The sequence below is a fragment of the Daphnia pulex genome, chromosome 5 (genome assembly GCF_021134715.1).
Source record: "Daphnia pulex isolate KAP4 chromosome 5, ASM2113471v1".
Lineage (NCBI taxonomy): Eukaryota > Metazoa > Arthropoda > Branchiopoda > Diplostraca > Daphniidae > Daphnia > Daphnia pulex.
The window spans coordinates 11,402,372-11,424,681 of NC_060021.1; the positions used below are offsets into that span (position 1 = coordinate 11,402,372).

The 22,310-nt window shown below is 38.4% G+C and overlaps 6 protein-coding genes and 1 long non-coding RNA gene across 13 annotated transcripts; 2 read left to right on the forward strand and 5 right to left on the reverse strand.

Annotated features, from left to right (window-relative positions):
• The first annotated feature begins 183 nt into the window (after nt 1-183).
• LOC124194764 (HEAT repeat-containing protein 3-like) lies at nt 184-6,486 on the forward strand. 3 transcript variants are annotated; one of them, XR_006875055.1, is made up of 10 exons: nt 184-344; nt 405-603; nt 669-744; nt 803-1,330; nt 1,393-1,500; nt 1,562-1,900; nt 1,980-2,677; nt 2,764-3,246; nt 5,702-5,800; nt 5,881-6,486. XR_006875055.1 is itself a non-coding variant. In XM_046589117.1 (7 exons), exons 2-7 carry the CDS (start codon nt 406-408, stop codon nt 2,669-2,671), a joined length of 1,941 nt encoding a protein of 646 aa, XP_046445073.1. In that variant the 5' UTR covers nt 184-344; nt 405; the 3' UTR covers nt 2,672-2,721. The 3 variants fall into 3 exon arrangements, 1 of the variants encoding a protein (XP_046445073.1); XR_006875054.1 differs by having other exon boundaries at nt 1,980-2,672; XM_046589117.1 differs by lacking the exons at nt 2,764-3,246; nt 5,702-5,800; nt 5,881-6,486 and having other exon boundaries at nt 1,980-2,721.
• On the reverse strand, nt 2,718-4,011 carry LOC124194769 (serine/threonine-protein kinase 16-like). Its single transcript, XM_046589127.1, has 5 exons — nt 3,842-4,011; nt 3,548-3,782; nt 3,292-3,487; nt 3,084-3,238; nt 2,718-3,020 (listed from the first exon to the last, which is right to left on the reverse strand). Exons 1-5 carry the CDS (start codon nt 3,931-3,933, stop codon nt 2,775-2,777), a joined length of 924 nt encoding a protein of 307 aa, XP_046445083.1. The 5' UTR covers nt 3,934-4,011; the 3' UTR covers nt 2,718-2,774.
• Nucleotides 4,162-7,418, reverse strand: LOC124194766 (cytosolic 5'-nucleotidase 3-like). Of its 4 annotated transcripts, none has more exons than XM_046589122.1 (9): nt 7,125-7,418; nt 6,948-7,046; nt 6,790-6,859; nt 6,507-6,729; nt 6,076-6,448; nt 5,455-6,006; nt 5,144-5,377; nt 4,827-5,067; nt 4,162-4,764 (listed from the first exon to the last, which is right to left on the reverse strand). In XM_046589122.1, the coding sequence occupies exons 1-6, from the start codon at nt 7,134-7,136 to the stop codon at nt 5,902-5,904; spliced, it is 882 nt and encodes a 293-aa protein (XP_046445078.1). In that variant the 5' UTR covers nt 7,137-7,418; the 3' UTR covers nt 4,162-4,764; nt 4,827-5,067; nt 5,144-5,377; nt 5,455-5,901. The 4 variants fall into 4 exon arrangements, with proteins under 4 accessions (XP_046445078.1, XP_046445077.1, XP_046445076.1 ...); XM_046589121.1 differs by having other exon boundaries at nt 5,455-6,448; nt 7,125-7,251; nt 7,303-7,407; XM_046589120.1 differs by having other exon boundaries at nt 5,455-6,448; nt 7,125-7,412.
• A 128-nt stretch (nt 7,419-7,546) lies between these two features.
• On the forward strand, nt 7,547-10,056 carry LOC124194765. The gene is made up of 6 exons (XM_046589118.1): nt 7,547-7,740; nt 7,802-7,884; nt 7,968-9,149; nt 9,315-9,398; nt 9,467-9,665; nt 9,728-10,056. The coding sequence occupies exons 3-6, from the start codon at nt 7,979-7,981 to the stop codon at nt 9,867-9,869; spliced, it is 1,596 nt and encodes a 531-aa protein (XP_046445074.1). The 5' UTR covers nt 7,547-7,740; nt 7,802-7,884; nt 7,968-7,978; the 3' UTR covers nt 9,870-10,056.
• Nucleotides 10,057-10,085: 29 nt separating this feature from the next.
• Nucleotides 10,086-11,049, reverse strand: LOC124194772 (ubiquitin-conjugating enzyme E2 G2-like). Its single transcript, XM_046589133.1, has 5 exons — nt 10,898-11,049; nt 10,692-10,773; nt 10,495-10,613; nt 10,290-10,430; nt 10,086-10,237 (listed from the first exon to the last, which is right to left on the reverse strand). Exons 1-5 carry the CDS (start codon nt 10,938-10,940, stop codon nt 10,119-10,121), a joined length of 504 nt encoding a protein of 167 aa, XP_046445089.1. The 5' UTR covers nt 10,941-11,049; the 3' UTR covers nt 10,086-10,118.
• A 4,081-nt stretch (nt 11,050-15,130) lies between these two features.
• On the reverse strand, nt 15,131-18,725 carry LOC124193545. 2 transcript variants are annotated; one of them, XR_006874308.1, is made up of 8 exons: nt 18,334-18,725; nt 17,965-18,258; nt 17,580-17,888; nt 17,059-17,133; nt 16,217-16,283; nt 15,984-16,141; nt 15,778-15,920; nt 15,131-15,718 (listed from the first exon to the last, which is right to left on the reverse strand). It is a non-coding gene; the product is annotated as an uncharacterized LOC124193545 (long non-coding RNA). The 2 variants fall into 2 exon arrangements; XR_006874307.1 differs by having other exon boundaries at nt 16,217-16,289; nt 18,334-18,724.
• Nucleotides 18,726-19,174: 449 nt separating this feature from the next.
• LOC124193543 lies at nt 19,175-22,265 on the reverse strand. The gene is made up of 9 exons (XM_046587415.1): nt 21,129-22,265; nt 20,876-21,047; nt 20,591-20,802; nt 20,394-20,512; nt 20,275-20,313; nt 20,018-20,204; nt 19,849-19,932; nt 19,592-19,789; nt 19,175-19,493 (listed from the first exon to the last, which is right to left on the reverse strand). Exons 1-9 carry the CDS (start codon nt 21,787-21,789, stop codon nt 19,336-19,338), a joined length of 1,830 nt encoding a protein of 609 aa, XP_046443371.1. The 5' UTR covers nt 21,790-22,265; the 3' UTR covers nt 19,175-19,335.
• Between the last annotated feature and the right edge of the window lie 45 nt (nt 22,266-22,310).

Genomic DNA, 22,310 nt, shown 5'->3' on the forward strand with positions numbered 1-22,310 from the left:
ACATCAACAATAGCTTTTTTCTGAATTCACTTGATAGTCTTTTTCGTCTTGTATTCTGCTCTCTTTTTACTTTACGATAGGACCCTTTATTAGTTTACTGAAACGGACGAATTTCGGTATTTCTTTATACAGTAAAAGAAAAAGTAAAAGTGCAAAAGTGCCATCTGGGGATAGAAGTAAACATTTCTTTTTTCGTCTGCTTATCAAACATGTGCTCTGACATGTTGAAAGGTTCTTGTGCAAGTCTTGTGCGGGAGATCGTTTCTGGTTTTTCGTTATCATAGTTACTTGTACGAAACTTGGATAACATAATTTTTCTCCATATTATTAATTTTGTCAGCTAGGTAAGTGAAAAATTTATTTCCATTTATTTGGATAAAAAATTAACCTCAACATACCGGTAGGATGGGGAAATCCAAATCGAACCGACATAATAAGCAAGTTCGTGATAATCCCACTGGACTCGCTAATAAATCTGACTCTGAAGAAATTGTGATGGATTGTGCTGTCAAGAGTCCTTATACTGGAACTGCCCTCTCGTCAGAAACCCTAAAGTCTTTTTCAAGACAGTTACAAAGTTCATCAGCAGAAGAGCGGGACTGTGTATAATACCTTTTATTCTCCCTCCCTCTTAATCATCTTCTGTAACTATGTTTTTCTTTGTTTAGGCTTGCCATGCATTAGCAGGATTGATAAGAAATAATGAGGATTCATGTGCAGCATTACAAGAAGGACTAATAAAAGGTATGCATCGTCAATTTATAAGAAAATTAGAATCAAAACGATTTACGCTTTTATTTAGTTCTTGGTCCTCTATTGCTGGATACAAGTGCCTCTGTTTGTCATTCTACTGCTTCAGCACTTCATACGATAATTTCAAAAGGAGGAGATCAAGCGATCAAGCTTGCCATTGAACACGACATTTTAACACCACTGATTGCTTTATTAAAGAGAATCCCACCACAGTGGAAACCTCATAAAGCACCTGGCAACAAAATTGATACTTCTACAGCCACCTTTCTAGAAACAGTTGCAACATTAAATCTTCTCTCCGAAAGCAGCACTCTAGCTGTTGACCGGATACATCGCGAAAACATAGTTTCCATGTTAATTTCGTATTTGGACGTAAATGCGTATGGCTTAGATGTTGTTTCGTCGGTTGTCCAGTTCCTCAGCACAGTAACTGAAGAACAGGGTGATACTGACTACACAGAAGTTTTGAAAAAAGAGATTATTTCGAAATTCCTCAATGTGAAAGAATCTAGCCCTTTATTGAAAACTCTATCACTTATGATACTTCTTAACTTGAACCATCAGCAGTTGAATTCAGGTAAATTCTGTGCTGATAAAATGTGTCTAGATTTGTATTAACAATTTTTCAAATTAAATCAGAATTGGGACAGTCAACTCAAGATATTATAAATATCCTGACTTCTTCTCTTTGCCTTGATCAAAGGAAGGCAGCGTCTTCAGTGGTCGATCATTTACCGACAACTCAAGGTTTGTTTCTATATTAATGCTAATCATATTTCGGCTTTTCAGTATCCTAATTTTGTTATAGATGAAAACGGTGGGGATGCAATGGAAGAAGATTCTTTGGCCTCTAAATTATACGATTCTGTCGAAGCTGCCGAAGAATTAATCTCTGCTCAAATAAAATCTCTGGAAATATTAACCAATATTTGTTGTTCTGGAGACGATGGCGACTCGGATGAATTCTACGAAGATGAATCCATTAGCGATGAATCACTGGGTAATGAAGGATTTCAAGAAAGCCTTATAGACTTGAATCCCGAGTTGAAGAAAGCTTTCATCGATGCGCGACTATTTCAACTGGTTATTGAAAAAGCAAAATTACCGGCAACGAATATAATTGAAGCTTTAAATCAGCACCCAACAGGTTAGTATTTAACTTGATTCAACTCTCATTCTGTAGTGGAAGGTAAATTGAAATAATCTTGTCTTGTTTTGGATTTCAGGAAAATCTCTTATTAAACGTTACGAAGCGCTCCAATGTATGGGGTTCTTGTGTTTAAGTAACATGGTGATGGTTTTCGAAGTTGACGATATTGGTGGCAGCAAGGATTTATTCGACATTTGGTGTGGCTTAGCAGTCGTGGCTTTCCAGGGTAGTAAGTCGGAACAGATGCTGGGAAGTGCAACTGCTTCTATGCGTGCCATAATTCGAAAATTGTCGTATCATAAAGACATAGTCAACCTTTTGAAGTTAGAAGACATCACTCTCCTCTGTCAGAGAGTTGTAGACTGTTCTCATCCTCAGTCAAAAGTGAATTTGCTTCAGATACTCGGCACACTTGGCTCAATGGCAGCTGGAGTTGAACCACCCATGTTGGAACCTCGATCTTCGATTGTTCGCGGAATCGGTCAAATCCTTCTCGACACTGCTTGCCTTTCTCCTGACTTGTGGATTACAGCTGAAGCTATGGATGCCTTATTTGATGTTTTCAAGGAGGATCACACAGACCCAATTGTTGGAGATGTTCAACTGGTGGAGCGTTTAAGAACATTGGCACCCACTTTCAAGCATCGTGTCCATTCACAACGTCGTAGCCTACCGGCGGATCACCTCCCAGTTGTTATGACTGCTAGAGACAATCTACTCCGCTTCATCAAGTATAAGACAAAGCAACGATCGTTAGCTAATCGATAATGTAATGTATGAATTGTTGAAGCTTTAACAAAAGTTGCTATTGGACTGTTCTTCATTTTTGGCATTTATTATATTGATTTGTTATTGGTTAGAGTTTTATAGCCTACAACAACCCCTTGAGAGCTTCTATTGAACTGAGAACATCAGCAATGAAAGGTCTTTCTTTGGGATCAACAACAAGCAAAGTGGAAATTAAGTCGTTTACCGACGAATTGACTCCTGGGGAAGTGGAATTTGGAAAATGATTCATTCCACTGGAGGCAGCCAAAGCAACGCTATCTCCTCGTTCAAATACCTCATCAAAAGGCGATTTATAGTAGCAGAGGGCATATAGCAGGCACCCCAAAGACTAAAAAAAAGTCACAATTTATGGAAAAAACTTAACTTTTAAAATAATAACAATTTAAAATACCCAGATATCAGTACGCTCATCGATGGTAGACGGACTTTGGATGTTAAAAAGTTCTGGTGCGCGATAAGTCATGGAACAACGTTCTGCTGCATCATCTTGGAGTCTCTGAGCGGCGTTGTAGCTGGTTATCTCCACGGTAGCAGGAGCAGCAGAACCTAACAAGGTAAGTCTAGAATTTATACTTCCGGAGTTAGAGTTCAAATATTACCAAGGTCCATAATGACTACGCGGTCGTTAGGGGCAAGTAAAACATTCGCGGGTTTTAGATCTCTATGTGCTACTCCAATAACGTGTATAGCAGCTAATCCTTCACAAATTTGTTGAAAATAGTTGAGAATGAGCTTGTCAGATAATGGCTCTTTCTTTAATAATCTCTTTTCTAGTAATGTTTGCAATGATCCATACTAGGTAATAAGAGTGCATGTAGATCATGAGGTAATTGATGCCTTAAAAAATCTTATTACCTTGTAAAATGGTAATAGAAGTAGGACTAAACTAGTTTGATTGCTTGAAATATCAGCACTTCCAACTGTTCTGAAAGCAAGACACTCAATAACTGAGGGATGGTTGATTTGCTTGTGGTATCGGATTTCTTGTTCTGCAGCTTGTTCATCTTCGGTGCTGTGACATCGAATTTTTTTTAAGGCGTAAAGGCGATCACTGGAAGCCTCGCTTACCAGGTCAACTGTGCTGAAACCACTACGAATTTTTAAAATTTTAGCGAGACATTTGTACATGTTGTGTAATAGCATTATTACCCTTGGCCAATAAGTTCACGCACAAAATATCGCTTCCCATCGATATCGTAATATTCTCTCGAACAAAAAACACTAAAAATACGTTGTAACATGACAGAAGTGGTTCTAAATGTCAGATCGTTGGACTAAATAACTGAATGTTGTTCGTCTGCTTCTGTCAAAAGTACAATCCCGTCATAATCGTATTTTCAAGTTAAACCTTGGGTTTGGCAACCAAAGTCTTGCTAACAAACAGATAAAAAAAATAAAAATAAATAAATTCCAGAGCAACGGAATACAACCTCGGCGATAAATTACAGTGTAAATCGTAAAACTAAAGCGACTGAGAAATTAGATTTTATTTGAATTTCCAATAATTTTGTAATACCTTTACATACTTAAACGGCTAAATCACAACAACAGAACTGTGTTAACAATTTTTAACGAAATTCTTTTGGTGGCGGAATGCGTGGAATTTTTCCAAACGAAAATTTGTCAGCTTTGAATTGTTGTATGTTAGTCTGACTTAACTGAGGGCCGTAGGACGAATTTTCAGCAACATGAGAAATTGCATGGATGTTGAAAGAATAGTTTACTGCAGATTGAATGGGAAGCTGAGAAGGTAATTTAAAGCTGAAAGATGGTGCAGCAGCAGACTGTTGAGCTTGTTGTTGAGCTGGTTGAAAAGTGAAAGGTGCTGCTACTGGTGCAGCAGGTTGTTGAGAAGGCAACTTAAAGCTGAAAGGTGCAGCAGCAGGCTGTTGTGAAGGTAACTGAAATTTGAAGGGAGCAACAACACCTTGGTGAGGCTGGGTGGAAGGCAGAGCAAAGCTAAACTGAGACGGACTGGAAGTTGCATTGACGTTATTTGCAGAGAGAGATGGTACAAAAGTTGCTAAAGCTGTGCCTGCTGGACTAACATTTTCCCCACGTTCATATTGGACCTGAAGAGAAGAAAATATGTTTTAACTAGGAAATAGCTTAAAAATATTTTCAAAATATTTACAATAAAGTTTGAAGTGGCTTGATCAAGATTTTGCAAAGCTCGCTGAATTGTATGATAACTTTGTGAAAGCAGTTGTAGCTTGGTAGTATAATCATGAAACTGTCCTTTCATGTTGCTGCTTATTGCTTCCCAACGAAGTTCTTCGGGACTGTAGTCTACCAAATTGGGGAGATTTTCCTCATTGTTGTTGAAAGCAGCTTTTGTAAATTTTCTAAGCAGTGGAGCGTAACACGAAAACAACCTTAAAACAATTGTTACTTAATTATGTAACAGCTAGTAGTTGATAAATATTTTTATAGACTAGTGAGTGGCCTTACCATTGCCCTCCCTGCATGGAGTTGGTAGCATCATCTTTTACAACAGAGCTGGAAGCAATAGAAAATTAATTACATTATGTTCTATATTAACTGCAATAACAAAAACTTGCAGCAAATTTTCAAGAATTGCTGGTTGTTGGCTTTCTGCTGTACGCTGCAGTTGCTGCTGCTGAGGGAAGTATTGTTGTCTTACTGGTTGATTAAATGACTGTTGTTGATAGGATAGAGGACGATCTACGTCCGAAACAATGATACATTTCAGTTAAAACTTATCAGCATGCTGAGAACTGAAAAATGTCTGATTTTCTCACTTTGAGTATGTTCGTTCTTGCAATTGGCTCCAAATCTACATCGCCCTTCTAGGAAATACTTGCAAACCACCATTTCTGCTGATAGCTCAGTAATTTAAAGTGACACAGTTAACTCAGGTTTAAATCTAATAAGCAAGAGTGTGATCGGTTTCTTGTTATTTTGTTTACTTGAAAATCTAACGAGTAGAGTAGTCCTTAATGCGTTGTTGCCACTATTCAGTAATGATAACTTTTTAAAATTAAATAGGTCATAGATGGAAGACGGGCTCACGGAAAGACGGAGAAGCCGGACAAGCCAAGCAAACCAAAAAAAAAAAAGAAAAGAAAAAAGCATTGAGGCATACAGGTGACAACTTTGTGTTATGGTTGGATTTATATTTCCGCATTTAAGGACGAAAAAAATTTTCATTTATTTGTCAAATTCAGAATTCAGATCCTGGTTGAGGTTTATCCCACAACTAACTTTATCAAAGAATTTGGTACATTAAATGTCTGATCGTCGACTAAAACGATGTCAAAATGTTCCGTGTAGTTCGCCAAGGACTGTTCAATCTGGGATGTATTAAAGCAACAGATTATATATGATTTATTCCTAAAAATGTAAATTACAGTATTATCAACCTTTTCATTAAGAAATCCAATTGTCAATAGGGTATTGGCGGCAGCACCACAAGACATGTGAAGATCTCCTAATGAATCCCCCAAAAGAATCATATTTTTGCAATGTGATAAATTCTCAAAGTAACCGTCCGAAAGACGCGATGAGATAACATCTTTGTTGTATGGATGAACAAACTGGCGACTTGAAACCGCATCAGTAATTTCATCGTCAATTTGATAATATTTAACATGATTTGCTATAACTTTGAGATTGTTTTTCAGAAGACTATGCTTGCTTAACACTTCGAGAATTATATTTCCAAGCCCAGCAGATATAATCAGTACAGGTATGTTGGCTATATTCAGATCTTCAAAAAAACTTTCAACACCTTCCCTATAATTGAAAAAATAAAAATGTAAACAAAAATCAGACAAAGATTTTAAAATTTTACCTGAATTGTATAGAGCTCTCTTCCACCATAGATTTGAAATTACTTTCCTGCAGCCTACTGCACTGCATTATTTTGAAAGCATCTCTTAACAAATCTAATAATAGTGGTGTCTTCTCTTTGATGGTTCTGAGAGGGTCATTGTCTATTTCATGATAGTTTGATTTTAACAGTCTAATAGCTTCTTTGCATTCCATTGGCCAATTAGAATAGCTTTCCATAACACCTACAAATAAAGTATATTTATTATTTCATGCATGATTTTTTTTTAAGTTTGGTTTATTACTGTAAGTTGATGGAATTTTTTGTCCATTATTATGGAACTTGGTGAGTGTGAAATCAAAATCAGCTACAACCTACAGAGAAGTAGAAAAATTAGTATAATATAATATATCTTTTATTCTTGTTTAGGCAAATGAATGTTATAAGTAAAAAAGAAACTACTTGAAGTTGGTTGTGCCTCCCGGTAACCAAAGACTGTATTTTGTCTTTCACTTTTTCCCAATCTTTAATGTGTACATGGCTCTTTTGGAGGAAATCCAACTTGAAATTCATTTTGAAACCAAATTTGAATCAATAGTAAAAATATGTAATAAGTAATCACTTAAACACAAAGCATACCACATTATCCATATCCGGAGACACGGTCTCTTTCCTGCGATCGGTACACGCCGAAAGTAGAAGGACGGAAACTTTGCAGGCTCATGATATAGGCTTCGTGGCGTGGCGAGATAAACCAAATCACTTCCTGCAACAATAAGACTTATCAACAAGACATTCAGCTAACTTATCTTCTGACCTCCTAGATTTGTTTGAATATGCCTTTTTGACATAGTTTGTTTGTATTTGTCTATTTTTACTCTTTTTCTACAGACGACATGCTAGCTGTCACAACAAATTGTTTCGAAATTTTTGGGATTGATAAACTGTGGAAATCAAGCCATTCGAAACGTTTCAAAGGAACGCCTTGAAAAAACCCGCAATTTAGCCTCCCGCACTCCGCATACCATACTTTACTGACAGTAAAGAAAACATGGCGGTTGCCTGTGCTGAAGGATAACAATGATATCTTCTTGTCCGACTTTCCATTGTTAATAGTTTGGATTCGGGGTTACTCCATATTTCCTTCAGAACGAAACGCTTTCAACTCAAGGAAAACGTAGCATTGTCACAGAGATATGTGAGATCGAAAATCTTCAACCCGGATCTTACTTATTCGTGACCTTCTTTAAGGACGGTAAATACTAAATATTGGCAAATAATCTATTTGTAAGAGTCTACGAACTCGTTGATAAAAGGAAGCCTTTGGAATTTTCGCTGCATACTTTACTTACCAATGTTTCAGTCGTTCTTTAATTCTAGATAGCTGCTTACAATTGTGGTCAGTTACAATATTCAAACAAATAATCAATCAGTTGAAATTGCTTACAACTTCTTGCTAATATATTTTATTGATTTGAATAGAATGTTAAACCATGGACTATGGTTGCAATGAAGATGATTTTATCACAGTATCAGAAATTCCTGTATTGGATCCTCCTCCTGGTTTTGAAGATTCTAGGAAGATGCTTGGCAATGTGGAAGATCGCTTCTATGATGACCCTTTCAGTGAAGAAGAAGATCTTGAACTTAAGCCAGTGCTAAATGACTGTGCTGTGTCTAAATTTGCCAGTGAAATGGCACACTCACTTCTGGCCATTGTTGTGAAACCTAAGGTTAGACTACGGATTAAGAAGCCAGCACCGTCTACAGAATCAAATTGCATTCAATCTGGATGTGATGTTTATTCACTCCCTGTTGACAGTTTGGCAAATATTGAAAGGCAGAAACAAAGACAAAACAACACATGCAGAAATAGACACAGTATTGCTGCTGTGCCAAAGTTAGAACCCAGTGAACCTGTTCATATGACTCTTGAGGAAGTCCAATCTTATTTGCGTGAATTTCAAGACACTTCTTTGTCAAGGAGACGTCCATGGATGGTTGTCCCCTCTAAATCGGTCGAGTCCACCTCCTCGGAAAGTAAAAGAAAAAGCTGCTTTGTTTGGACACCACACGTAGTCGCTAAGAATAGTAACTTTGATGATGCTCGAACAAAGCGAAGTCGAAAGAGTTTAAGTGTGACTGCTGCAGGAATTAAGCAAGCACTCTTCAGTGTTTTTCGCATTCCATCGCATCATCATTTATCGTATCATGGTGAATCATGCAATCAAGTGTGTCCTACCGGATGGACTTTCAGTACACCAGATAACAAATCGAGCAATCCACAGTGTACTGAGAGCTCACCATATCAACGTAGGGCTTTACCTCCTGTTCCGCAAGAAGAAGTTGGATTTGTTCGTGTTCCTTCTCGCCCCTCACCTACCCTTCCGTCTTTAATTGAATCAAGAGAAAGGGTAAAACAAGCGGATTTGGCAGAGGAAGTTTTGGATTCGAATGCTTCGAACAGCGTACAGAACGAGTTCGAAACAAATGTGAATAGCTCACCTGAGTTTAATATGGAAACGACTACCAATCAAACTAATCTAGACTTTGCTGCTTCAATCGAAGCTGTGAAGGACCATGGATGGTATTGGGGTCCTCTATCTGGTGAAGCTGCTGAGCAAATATTGTCCAACGAACCCGACGGATCTTTTCTAGTGCGAGGTATTAATAATATGTTTCTCTTTTGCTCTTGACAATTTTTTTAGTAACTGCCAAAAAAAAACCATTTTACATTAATTATGAATTTAGTTATTTCAAATATTTAAGAAATTGATTCATTAGAAAAATACGTAACTGTGTTAATAATTTCATAACGTTGTTACTTAGATAGCAGCGATGATCATTACATCTTCTCTTTGTCGTTTAAATTGAACGGCGGTGTAAGACACGTTCGCATCGAACACGATCATGGTAATTCATTTTCCGATTAATTAATTATCAGTTATTATGACTAAAATTCTTAAATCTTATTTTAATAGGAAACTTCAGTTTCGGAAGTGTTGCCCGATTCAAGAGCCAAACAATGGTTGAGTTCATAGATAAGGCTATCGAACACTCGAGGAGTGGTCGGTTTCTTTTTTTCCTTCATCGAAGGCCAACACACGGACCTACTCGTGTTCAGCTGTTGCACCCAGTATCACGATTCCGCCAAGTTCAAAGCTTGCAACACTTGTCCAGGTACATTTTTCAAATAAACTACATGGTTTAATTTGATTTAATTCACACATTAATTATCTTAGATTTGTTATTTTGAAGTTGATCAGGCGAGATCAAATCAGTATGTTGCCACTTCCCAAACGGTTGCGAGACTATTTAAATACAACTCACTACTACTCAGAGCAACTAGAAGGTTCTCTGCAACATTCCCACTTTGCCCCCTAGAATGGTGTCATTTCTAGTCATTGAAAAAGTATTTCTAATTTAATTTACAAATTCTCTCCGATTGGACAGATACATTTGCCAATGTGCATCTATAGAGTTTAATATAACCTTTCAATATATAGATAATATACAGTGTGTTTTCCCGACATAACACAAAACTGTCAAATACAATTAATGTCGAAGACGAGTTTTTATATTTTTTAAAAGGACAACCGCTTTCATAATTTTTCTTTTATTATATTGTACATATTACAAGGGAATATTCAATGATTTCCGAACGATTCGAGTTGCAATGCGATCAAATTCAGCTCGGTTTTCTCGCCACATTTTTGCAGCATCAATGTTTGCTCCACTCTCATCATTAGGTTCTGTAATAAAGAGGTTAATTAAGGGCGATTGTTTACCAATTTAAATACGGACCTGCCAACATGCTGATGACTGAAAGTAGAATCTTTTCCACACTCTGAACAGGACTCCATCGTTCAGCACTAGATTCATATCCTAAGGGATCATCACCTGGAGCATGTAAAATGGAAATGCAAACCCTTCCATCTGAATAGACTGGTAAATCAACTTGAGTATTAACAAGTGTTTTTATATTTAACTAAGTTTTTATTTAAATTACTGTTAGGATGAAACATTTCACAAGTAAACTGCATCTTTGGTGGGCTTAATGGATAATCAGTTGGAAATGTTAATTTTGCTGGAAAAACACCACCCTCAAAACATGTTCCGTCAGGTCCCCTATGGATTGTAAAAACCACCAATGTATTTAAAAAGTGAGACAAGATCATGCACAGAAAATGAATCAAAATATTTTACACAATGAGGCATTCCCAGTCAAAAAAATTCTCTTCGTTGATAGGACCAGCTACAATACCTTCAGGTGGATTCAAGGTAAGTTCTAAAAAAAGTCATACATTATCAAATAACTGCTAAGGGTTACTTAAATATGCATTACTTAAATTTGTAAAATATACAGGAATACCTAATAAGTTATAAAAATAACAAAAAATAACAATTCTCACGTTTGTACTCGGCCATTAAACGTCGAAGAGCAGACCCAGCCATTGTAACTACAGAATATAACACTTAATAAAATTAAACTGAAATCTAAACTTGATAAATGATGTCACACTGTCACAGGTATGATCAAACGTAAACTTGGAATCTGTTAATTTTGGTCTTTTTTCGTCTGCATATTACTTTGTAGAAAAGGTTGAGTTGAAGACCGCTAGAGCATGCTAGTCAAGAGGCAAATCGGTTGACAGGGGTCTGCAGACGGGCCGGCCAGTTTGCATGTTCTTCACGCTTGAAGGTCACGGTGAACATTACGTGTAAAACTGTCAGTGCGGTGGAGGTTGGGTGAGAAAGGTACGTGTTTCATCATTATCAAGCAGGTATAATAGCCGCAAGGCTCAGCCATTTGGTATTCATTTTGATATTTGTTGTTGTAGACCCATCCCCAGCAACGCCAACCTAAAGAAGGAAAGACCAGTTTGCATTTCCTTCACATTCGAAGGTCACGGAGATCATTACGTGAAACGTGTCATGCAGTGGTGTAGAGGTTGGGTAAGAACGGGACGTGTTTCATCATTATCAAACAGGTAAAATAGCTGCAAGCCATAACCATTTGGTATTCATTTTGATATTGGTTTTTGTCGACCCACCCCCCAGCAACTTCAAACTGCAGAAGGAAAGGCCAGTTTGACGCTCGAAGGTCACGGAGATCATTACGTAGAACGTATCATGCGACGGCGGAGAGGTTGGGTGAGAAAGGTACGTGTTTCATCATTATCGAACAGGTACAATACCCGCAAGGCTTAAGAGGTGAGGGTGATCAAAAAATCGTATAAAAAGGAGACGAAAAAGGCCAGAGACATCAGTCGAGTGAGGATCTCCGACACGGCAACAACTGCTGTGCGCTATCTGTCACCATCTGCCTTCTTCACCCATGGGTAAATATTCTGTCTCTACATAAAGTTTTTTATTAATGCCAATTATTTTCTGTTTGTTAAAATGCAAATTATTATTGATTAATAATGTTTGAAATTGTTTAATGTCTAGATAATAAGGCTGTTGGATGTTGTATCGTTGATTGGTGGGTCGACCACTGGTGTATTGATGTCTCCTGGGTATGGCGGATACCAAACCGCAACGCCACCGCTTTACTACCCAAAAGCAACTTACGCAACGACCAGTTCCTGCACCGAGGTCTACAAGTACTACACCCCTAAGGCACCGAAGTTTTATACCACAACTTACGCTGCCCCGATTTACTACACTGACGCCCTGAAGTATTACTCTGCCCCGAGTTACTACACCACCAAGGCGACGGAGCAGGACTACGCATGCTACCCCATTCTACTACACCGAGGCTTCCAAGTATTACTCTGTTCTCAGCTACTTATTGCACCTATATTAAGTATATTAAGTACTACTCTGTTCCCAGCTGCTACACCGAGGCTCCCGCTGATCTCCACCAAGACGGTCGAATACTACACCGAAGCGGCAAAGTACTACTCTGCCCCGATCTACACAACCACAACCGAGGCGGCCAAGTATTACGCAGTTCCGACTTGCTACACCGAAGCTGCTCTTTAGTGCTACGTTGAACAGATACTACACTGATGCTCCAGTTAACTTCACCACGACCTAAGCTACACCGCAGCCCCCAAGTACTACACCGAAGAAGCCGCCTATTACACAACAACGTATGCTGCCCAGTGTACTACACCGAGGCTCCCAAGTACTACATCACTAAGGGACCGGAATTCTACACGTCTATGTATGCTGCCCCTAACTACTACACCAAGGCCCTGCATTACTACAACACTGAAGCGCTCAAGTACTACACTACAACCTACGCTGCCCCGGGCTACTACACCTACGTCCCGGAGTAAAGAAAAAAAGAAGTCGTGCGCGAACTGCAGTGCCCTATCTGTCACCAACTGCATTCCTCATCGTGTAATCGATTCGCAATTATGGGTAAATATTCTTATTTTACATTGATTCTATGTTTTTTCTATTTGTTAATATGCCTGTTAATATTTAATATTAATGTTTAAATTTATTTACTGTTTATTTAACTATGGCGTCGTGCTCCTGTTGGGTGTTGTATCGTTGATGGCTGGGTCGACCGTTGGTGTAGTGATGTCTCCTTGGTATGGTGGAAACTAAACCGCAACGCCGCCGCCTTCCTATCCAAAAGCAAGTTACGCAACGACCAGTTCCTGCACCGAAGTCTTCAAGTACTAAAGCTACCGGAGTTTTATACCACAACTTACGCTGCCCCGAGCCACTACACTGACGCCCTGAAGTATTACTCTGCCGGTCTGCCCTGAGTTACTACACCACCAAGGCGACAGAGTACTACATGACTACGCATGCTGCCCCATCCTACTACACCGAGGCTCCCAAGTATTACTCTGTTCTCAGCTACTTATTGCACCGATTTTCCTAAATACTACTCTGTTTCCAGCTGCTACACCGAAGCTCCCGCTGATTACTCCACCAAAACGGTCGAATACTACACCGAAGCGCCAAAGTACTTTTCTGCCTCGATCTACACAACCACAACTGAGGCGGCTAAGTATTACGCAGTCCCGACTTACTACACAGAAGCTGCGCTTTCGTGCTACGTTGAACAGAAATACTACACCACGACCTGCTCTACACCTAGCTACAACACCGCAGCCCCCAAGTACTACACCGAAGAAGCCGCCTTTTACCCACCCACGTACGCTGCCTAGTTTACTACATCGAGGAATTTAAGTATTACCCTGCTCCAAACTACTACCAAGGTTCATATGTATTACATCAGCAATTCTCCCGACTATGTCACCATTTACGTTGCTCCGAACTATACACCGAAGTTCTGAAGTATTTCTTTTGATGTGTTGAAAGATTGCTGAAATACAAGATTGATTGATAAATCACAAGTGCATGTCTCTATTTTCTCCTCAAGTACCTTTCCTGCTGCTGATAATTGCATGATGTGAGAAAATATTTCTGAGTGCTATGTTAACTTACAAATAATTGATCTTGCAAAATACAACAATGAAAATTCAAACTCATGTTTTACATTTCAATAATATTTACTCTTTCCTTTTTATAAATTTTTTTTCTATCATTAAAATTCAAAGTCCAACAACCAATATTTTTCTAAAGATTAAAGTTCAATATTTTTAAAAATACAAAGTCCACATACCTATTTTTCTGCTAAGTCCAGACTTTTGTTTTTGAAAAAATTTTAAAAAAATTCCCCTTATACAAAGTTTTTAAAAATTTTCGCGAAAAATTTATTGCAACAAAATTTATTTTATTTGAATATTTTATTGCATACAAAATTTATTTTATAATATTTACACATTTATTTTCCTGTGGCCCCCAGGGGGGGGGGCCTGTCGCTTTCTCTACCGCGATAATAACATGATGCAAGTTATATGCAAGTTATTATTTGTTTGGCGCAGAAAGCTTGTTTAATCTAGCAGTTCTCGACTGTGTCAAACCTGATATTGATCAGGCTGCCTCAGTTGTATACTGCATGATTGAATGAAAACTCGAGAGACAACAGATCAAACTTTTCAGCACGCAGTTAACACAGAGCAATTTCATGGCATGGATGAAAACGACAACACAAAAATTTTGAAGTCAGGAACCCAGATGGAACAGCTCAGCTACAACGGCACAGCAACTTCTGGATTACACTGCAACCACATGCTGCATACAACAGTTCAATGTGTCTTCGTCACACCTTTCACCATTTGGCTGCAACAAGGTAACCACCAGCGTTAAAGAAGTGTTTGTTGTACCTGTTTAAGAAAAGAAAATTATTTTCGAGAAACACAACTGTGTACACATGCATACTCATTATAACCAAAGAATACAAAGAGTAACAGAAAACTACGCAGTCCAACAGAATAACTTTGATATGTGATTCAAAATTTCTATAGTGGCGGAGCAAATTGGTCTACTCTCTAGTCATGTTAACTAAATCTGTAGTACTTTTGCAAGACATTTGATCAAAATAATTACTTTTTGCTGTTGAATGGATGAGACGTACGCCAAAGAACAGGCAGCGAGACACACGAGGCACGCCATTTCGGAAATGTACAGGCACTTCCAAGTCTGAGTTGTTGAGTTGAGAGTCTGAGTTGAATGATTTGGCAAATTGGTTTCTACGTGCTAAATCATCTGTAAATTTTCACATCAACATTTTACATTCAATAACAATATGAAATTAACAATAAATACCTTTTAATTATCATCGTGAGAAACGTCACAACTCACAACCAACAACCCATCTCTGCTGTGTCTTGGAACAAAATGGCCGCTAAGCGTCACTGAAGACATTCGCGCTATCTGGTGGACATCATTTTAGCCACCTATTGACAGCCACCTATTGACAGCCTTTAGATTCCTGTTCCAACAAATGACTGAACGCAACGGCTGAATTGCTTGCTTGGAGTCGCAAAGTCGCAGCAGCTCAATTGAGTTCGACATGCCTTTCCGCTTTCACTAGCTGGCACGAAATGAAAAAATGAATCAAATGAGCATAACCACCAGATTACTCCAGCAGCTTTCCCTATGAAACAAAAACACAAAGTTTTTAGTTAGCTTTTCAGACTTTGTAACTCTTTCAACATAAAAATTGATAATATTAACAGAAAGTGTTGAGAGTCAAGACAAAAAATTAAACTTGCAATTTTCTGAAGTAAAGAATAATTTTCCTGCCTGTGGCTGAAAAGTGAAAGGCACAAAACCAGTTATCTGTGTTAGAGTACGTACAGTGAGTTGAGTACTGAGTTCCAACTAACTTTGGCATCAAACAGTTAGTCATGTTGAATCTAAAGGAAATATGTCAATAAATATTCCAAAATTCCAATAAAATAAAGCTAATGGCTACCTACTGCTCGTGTTTAACATTCAGAAAAATACAACACATGTTGGTATGTGCCCTGCATTTGTTCATATTCTTCTCTTAAGCTGCTGCAATAGACCTGAAGATAACCCATGGCCTAGATGATATGATATTTTTCGTAGCTTTCCCTATAACAGAAAATACAATCTATGTCATCAACTAACAGTTTAAAACCAAAAGAAGAAGAATACTTGTACGTCAATGAGTTATTTGTTGAAAAACATGTTGAACATTGAAATTAGTGAACATCTAATTGACATTCACAGCAAATGTGAATGAGAATTCCATACAGCCTGCACAATTGGAGTGCTAGATTAGATGAAGTGGAGTTCCACTTTTAAAAAGAGCCCTGCAATCAAACATTACAAATGTCATGATCAAAATTAAAATAAGTTTAACCATGGTTTTTAACCAATCATTTTACCATTGCACATGTAATATCAATCTCAGCTTCTGGAAGTGGTGGGCACTGGGCAGCGCGGTTTCTAAATCTGTAGCTTCAACATCCGCCCAGAAAAAAAAAATAGCACTTAACACTTTGGTTACTTCAGGTAACAAAAAAAATTATAACGTTCACCATAGCCAATCCATCAGAAATACAAATACTGCACTGCACGCTAAAAATCTGCCAGGCAATCCAGTTAACATGAAAACCCCCGACAAAGAAAAATAGCATCCTTTCCTTTCAAGTTTCAAAACTCACGCTTTAACTGAGAACCAAGAAGAAGCAAGAAGGGTAGGGTAGGGCTAAAGGGCTTGCCCACACCCAAAAACTAAAGACAAATCTGGTCGCCAGATGTCCTCTTCAGCCCTCCCCAGCAATTACCATTAAACAAATTCAACGACGGACTTTAATTTACTAGGCCAATTGGATGAATGGACCGATTCAGATTTCTCGATAATTCAATCAGGCTATGAGTACAATCATTTTTTTTTTTTTTTTTTTTTTTTACCCCAAAGATGTTTACCTCCAGATTCAATGTCTCTAATATGCCCATAAGCCCCTTAGGTCGAGAAAGATCCGGCCCTATTAGCAGTGCCCAGCTTTTTTGTTCCTCTCGTGGTAATGCTTATAAGCAGTAACCAAAGGTTCTAAGCCATCTTCACTGACTTACCGGACCGTTACACTTCGTGATACGGTCGAACTCAATTGACCGTAAAGAAGAATTCAATCACCTTAGTGTTTCTAGATCTGTTCCCACCAATAAATTCCAATATAAAAACCCACTTTGAAACAAGAGAAGATTAAAGCAAATTAAGCAATACCTGTTTTCATTTCTGGCTCCACCTCTGGTACTTCACTAGGCCAACTAAAACAACAAAATGTCGTAGGTCTAGAACCTATAAAGAATAAAAGAAACGATTACTATTAGAAGCTTCATAATTAACATTCATTATAAAATTATACACTTGATTTTATCATTTACTATAATTAAATTAATAAATTCCTATTCATTTAGAAGCAATGTTTCACTTGAAAATATTAAAACAACAAATAATTTGTACTACATCAGCCGAAACCAATAATCAGTTAAAACTTAAAAAATAAAAAAGAATTCACTTAAAATTTCAAAGATATTTTGAAGAGACCAACGACATATCATGATGCCACCATAGGCTTCGTGAGGTCGTCCAATGCAATCAAGGATCAAGCAAAGCGAGTATTGCATACATTAAAAGGAGACGATGATGACTTTCGTTAAGCAGTACAAATTTTTTTTACTAGGCGTCCCTTACAAATTACTGACGAAAACGCAAAATCTTGATGATGTCGCCAATAAACTTACCAAGTCGTCGGTAGCGGCTCTTTGTATAAATTGGTCTAAACCATTTGTCCATTGGATTCTTGATGATCTGACGATGATCAAGATGAAAGTAGTGAATTATTGTGACGAAAGTTGTGGACTTGAGGAACGGCCAGTGGCTCTCGTGGGTTTCCAACTGCCGTAGAAAGTTGCGTAGTTCCTCGTAATCGCGAGTTCCCAGTGCTGGCTACAGAAGGTTGCGCTTGAGCTGGAGCTTGAGAATGAGCGGTCCTCAGGATTGGCTGACATGATCATAAAAGGGTCATCGCTAAATTTCGAAAGTTGGTCGACCTGGATTTAGGCCATGAATTTCAATTTTGTCGTCAGCCCGCGAGAAATTTTAACTTTATTAACGTGGTGTAGTAACCTCTTATTGGGCGCTACTGCGTTACTCGTGGTTAACATACGTTTTGTGCCAGCCTTCCATGCCCAACATGAAAATGATGTCAGCTAGTAAAGGAGATTGGGATTTTGATTTTTTGGGGACCACTGCTTTCCCCCAATGGTGACTCCACCAGAACCACTAACTGTAAATCAACATGCGAGTTTGCCAATATAATGACAGTCTTGCAGGGTGTGGAATAAGTTCATCTTTTTCTTTCTCAACTTTCAACAAATCTAGCAATTTCTAGGTCAGGATTCAGAAAGGATTTTTTGTTGCCTAAAATGTAAAAAAATAGATGATTTAATTGTATGCGCCTATATGCTTGTTTTTCAACTGTACTGTGGGAACCACCTGCCTCAAATTGTTTACTCTTGATAAAGGGCTTTTTTTCAAATTCTGTCTATGACCAAATCTTCAAGCAACTGTTGGAATTGATGGGGCTGCTTGAGTAATATCACGTCTTACGGTCCTCCCTGTCAATAGTTTCTTCACCACTGCCAATTTCTCCTCGATCACAATCCACACTCACGGTGCTTTTGTTGTTTGGTAATAAGGCCCGAATTGTTGACGTAAGCGACTCTTACTCGACTCGACCCGACACTCGCAATGTGGTCGCCATTTTCAGGCGTCCAATAAGAAACAATGTTAATTTCCATGACTGCCGCGAGATGGAGAATATGTTTATGGATTACGCCATCTAGGGTCGAGCATTCGAGTAAGATTTACTATACCGTTAACGGTTTAACGGACACGCTAGTTTCAAAAATGTTACAAATACCAGACAAATAAAAATACAAATAAATATACAAAACGGTTACAAATATTTTTCTCGAATACTAGTTAGCGAGGTCATCGAGCTACTTCTAATTCAATGGAAAATACGGAATTGCAAAGCAATGATTGATTGAGCCACCTAAATTGCGGAATTGCACTAAGTCTTAATAATAGGTAGGTGTTTCCTGTTTGGCATTGGTATTAGCATTACCATGGGCATGGAGAGACTACATACTTCCTTATTTACTCGTTTTCGTACTATTTTTCGTGAAATGGTACGAACGGCTTGCCATACAGTAGGCGTAGGCCTACCAGCCTGCGGATTTGACATGTAGTACGCATTGATAACCTATGAAACCTGGAGTGAAATTAAATTTCTCGATTATGGTTAATATAATAAACATCCTTACTAATTTCGTTTCTCTGTCCCATCGAGTTGGTGTATTTCGGCGCTCCGGGATACAAAGAATAAAAATTCTACATTACACTTTGAATTGATACGTTGTTTATACATGTATTCTAATTATGTCTTGATTAACGATTTTTTTGTGAGGGACTAAATTATTTTGACAATTTAAATTAGCTTTGTGTAGAATCAAATGACTGGGTAAATAAATTTTGTTTGTCCATTTTTCGACGAATACACTTACGAGTGCAGCGAAATAATAAGACGATCATCTCCAAAAGTGTCACTAAGCTTGCCCCTAAATAGAGGCTCATGTTTCCCCCCACGTCACCTATACGTAATAATTGAATTCAATGAATGAATGATTATGAAGTAACATACGGTATCCTAGTTGTTTAAAATAAAGTTAATAGCAGTTTGATGATTTACTTAGCCACTTGACGAGGCTTTCGGGATGATTTTTGATAACTGTGAAGCTAAAAGATGAATAATAGAATTGCAAAGCTGAGTGAAGAATATGGTCATTGTGTTTCTCGTTTGAGTGCATGTCATCATGATCTCCTAGATCCAAATGTGTTGTCGAAGATGAGACGTGATAGTTGTCCGAAATGCAATCCTCCGGACATTCTGCATAAAAGGTAAATTCTTTTTATCTTTCCTCCATAAAAATGCTCTCAAAACTTCACCTTGAATTTTTTGTTTGATTTCGTTAGCTAGCTCGGGTGAATGTACGTCAATCATCACATTTGGATAGCACGTCTCCAAAGGACCTATTTCAAAAGTAACATTGTAAACCAACTTCAAAGAGTCGAGAGAATTTTTCTTTTCAAACAATTAGCTGCTCATTAAGCCAACCCATTCTATTAAAACGGAAGAGAGAGCAATTCAACTTCGCTTCAAGTATTGTGCGGGTCGCGGAGAAGACGCAGTTACGCTGGCTGTAGACATTATGATTGGGGACGAGATATAAGTGGTCGGGAGAATCTGGAGACACGCAAGAGTGAGTCGACAAGAGTCCCTTTTGTAGTTCCGTGTTGTCGGTCTAGACGGAAGACGAATAAATATTTTCCTTTCAAAAATTTAATTTCTGATAAATATTCAACCAAGCTTACCCTGGTAAGAGAGATTGAGACAGATGTCCATGTCCCGGGCTGTATGGTAATTCAACAGGGAAAATTTAATCAAAGTAATCGTAATTGAATTTTTTTAAAGAAAAAGTAACGATTCCAACATCGAGATAGCGGCCAACAGTAGATATTGTAGGGTTAACGGCTGTGATGGAATCCGATACAGCGTAAATGATTCCACGTCTCGATGCCACATTGCTCGATATTATAGTCGAATCAAATTCTATCAACGGAAAGAGAATAAAGCGTTAGTGTGCTTCTTGGATCAGACAATTTTTAAAACAAAGCGAATCAGGTATACCGAATCGACCCACAACGTTGGTTTTTAAGTAAACCGTAAAACCATAGATTTGCGTATCGAAAATTTCTTCGAGAAGTGGTTGGAAATGAGTTGAGACACATATCGTAGCCAGATCGGTGACGAAGCGACGATTGCCAAAGAACTTGGTGCAGCAATCTTTGCCGGAATAGAGAATGCGGTCGTGCGTGCACCCTAGAACTATATCTTCGCACCTGTCGAATACGAAGAAGTCGAATTACACACAAACGAATATAGTTTCAAATTTCATTTTGCCGTTTGTTTTACCCTAGCGTCGTTCGGTCAAAGATTTCTTTAGTCGTTAGATTTTGAGTCAGACGCCGGAATTCGTTGTTGAGGCGTTTTTGCTTTTCCATGTCCTCCATTATGGCTCGCGATGCTAGCAAATGTGAAAGAGCCAAAGCCAAATATGAAGCCATCGTGTTGTTAATACCCATGTCTAGAAAAAAAAATCACCACTTATGAGATGTAGTAATAATGGAATTAGTATATCATCCGTCCAATCTGAGATGAAACTTACCTTGAAGAGCCTTAGGGTTGAATAGCGACGTGTCACAAATATGGATGTCGGGCAGAAACATCGTTATGTTATGCTGAACGATGAATTCTCTTCTTAGCCCACGCACTACTAGTACCTCATAGCTGATTATGACGATTGAAATGAAAAGTCCCGATATGAGTAGTACTATTACGACCACCCAAAATATTCTTATAGATTTGGGTTCGTCACTGTCCACCATTCTAGCAAAGCCATGACCCGTCGTTGTTCGAGCGAATCTCTTCCAAAGATGAAGAAGAAGGGAAAACTTTTCTTTTTGAGCCGATTTCGATTGTGAGCGCGGTCGAGAGAACTGTGGAGAGAATTTATTCACTGCAGTCTGAAATCGGTCCACTACACCGTTCGGTGGTGTGATATCGACAGCAATCCAAGCATTTCTACGCAGATCGTCTGGAACAACAATGTTGGACGCAAACAGAGAAGACGTTGTCGCAGAGCCAATGGTCTCACTAGCAGCTGACATGACTAGGAAGTCAATTTCAATACATCCGTTTAAGAGAAAATTTGGTCGGAAACTGACACACCAATACCCCAAGCTCCTTTTACCCACCCCGAGGCTGAATTGCGTGTTTCGTTCCGCGCTACACCATACGTTTAGGAAATGGAGGCCAGAAAGTATCATTAGATAAACACGATGCGCTTGTCAGACGTTTGTCTTTTAACCAGGCCGCTCGATAATGATATATAGACACTACATGGTCTATGTCGTTAATTCTCTCTTACTCTCTGTCGTGAAATAAAATTGGTAGAGACTGAGTAAGGATATGGATACCTCGTTACGTAACTTTCTACTTTCCTTTGTCAATTAATGTGACCTCGGGAAGTTTCTGTTGTATCGATTTTAGCCAAGATCAATGCAGGGTTTTCTTTAACTGATCGCCAAAAATGCTGATTTGTTGAAGCATATCGGTACTATCTCGAGCGTCGCTTTTCACGTAACACGAAATGTTGCCGTTAAGATTTTCAGGCTGGCTTCGGAAACTGTAAAAATCGGTCGAACCATGGTTCCTTTTTTTAAAAACGGCACATGGTATATCTACCTATCAAAGTTATTCCATGAGCAGTCTCAATCAAAATATTGAGAATCACTTATAAATGCAAAATACATTTTTTGGGACCTGTCTTCCATATCGGTTAACCATC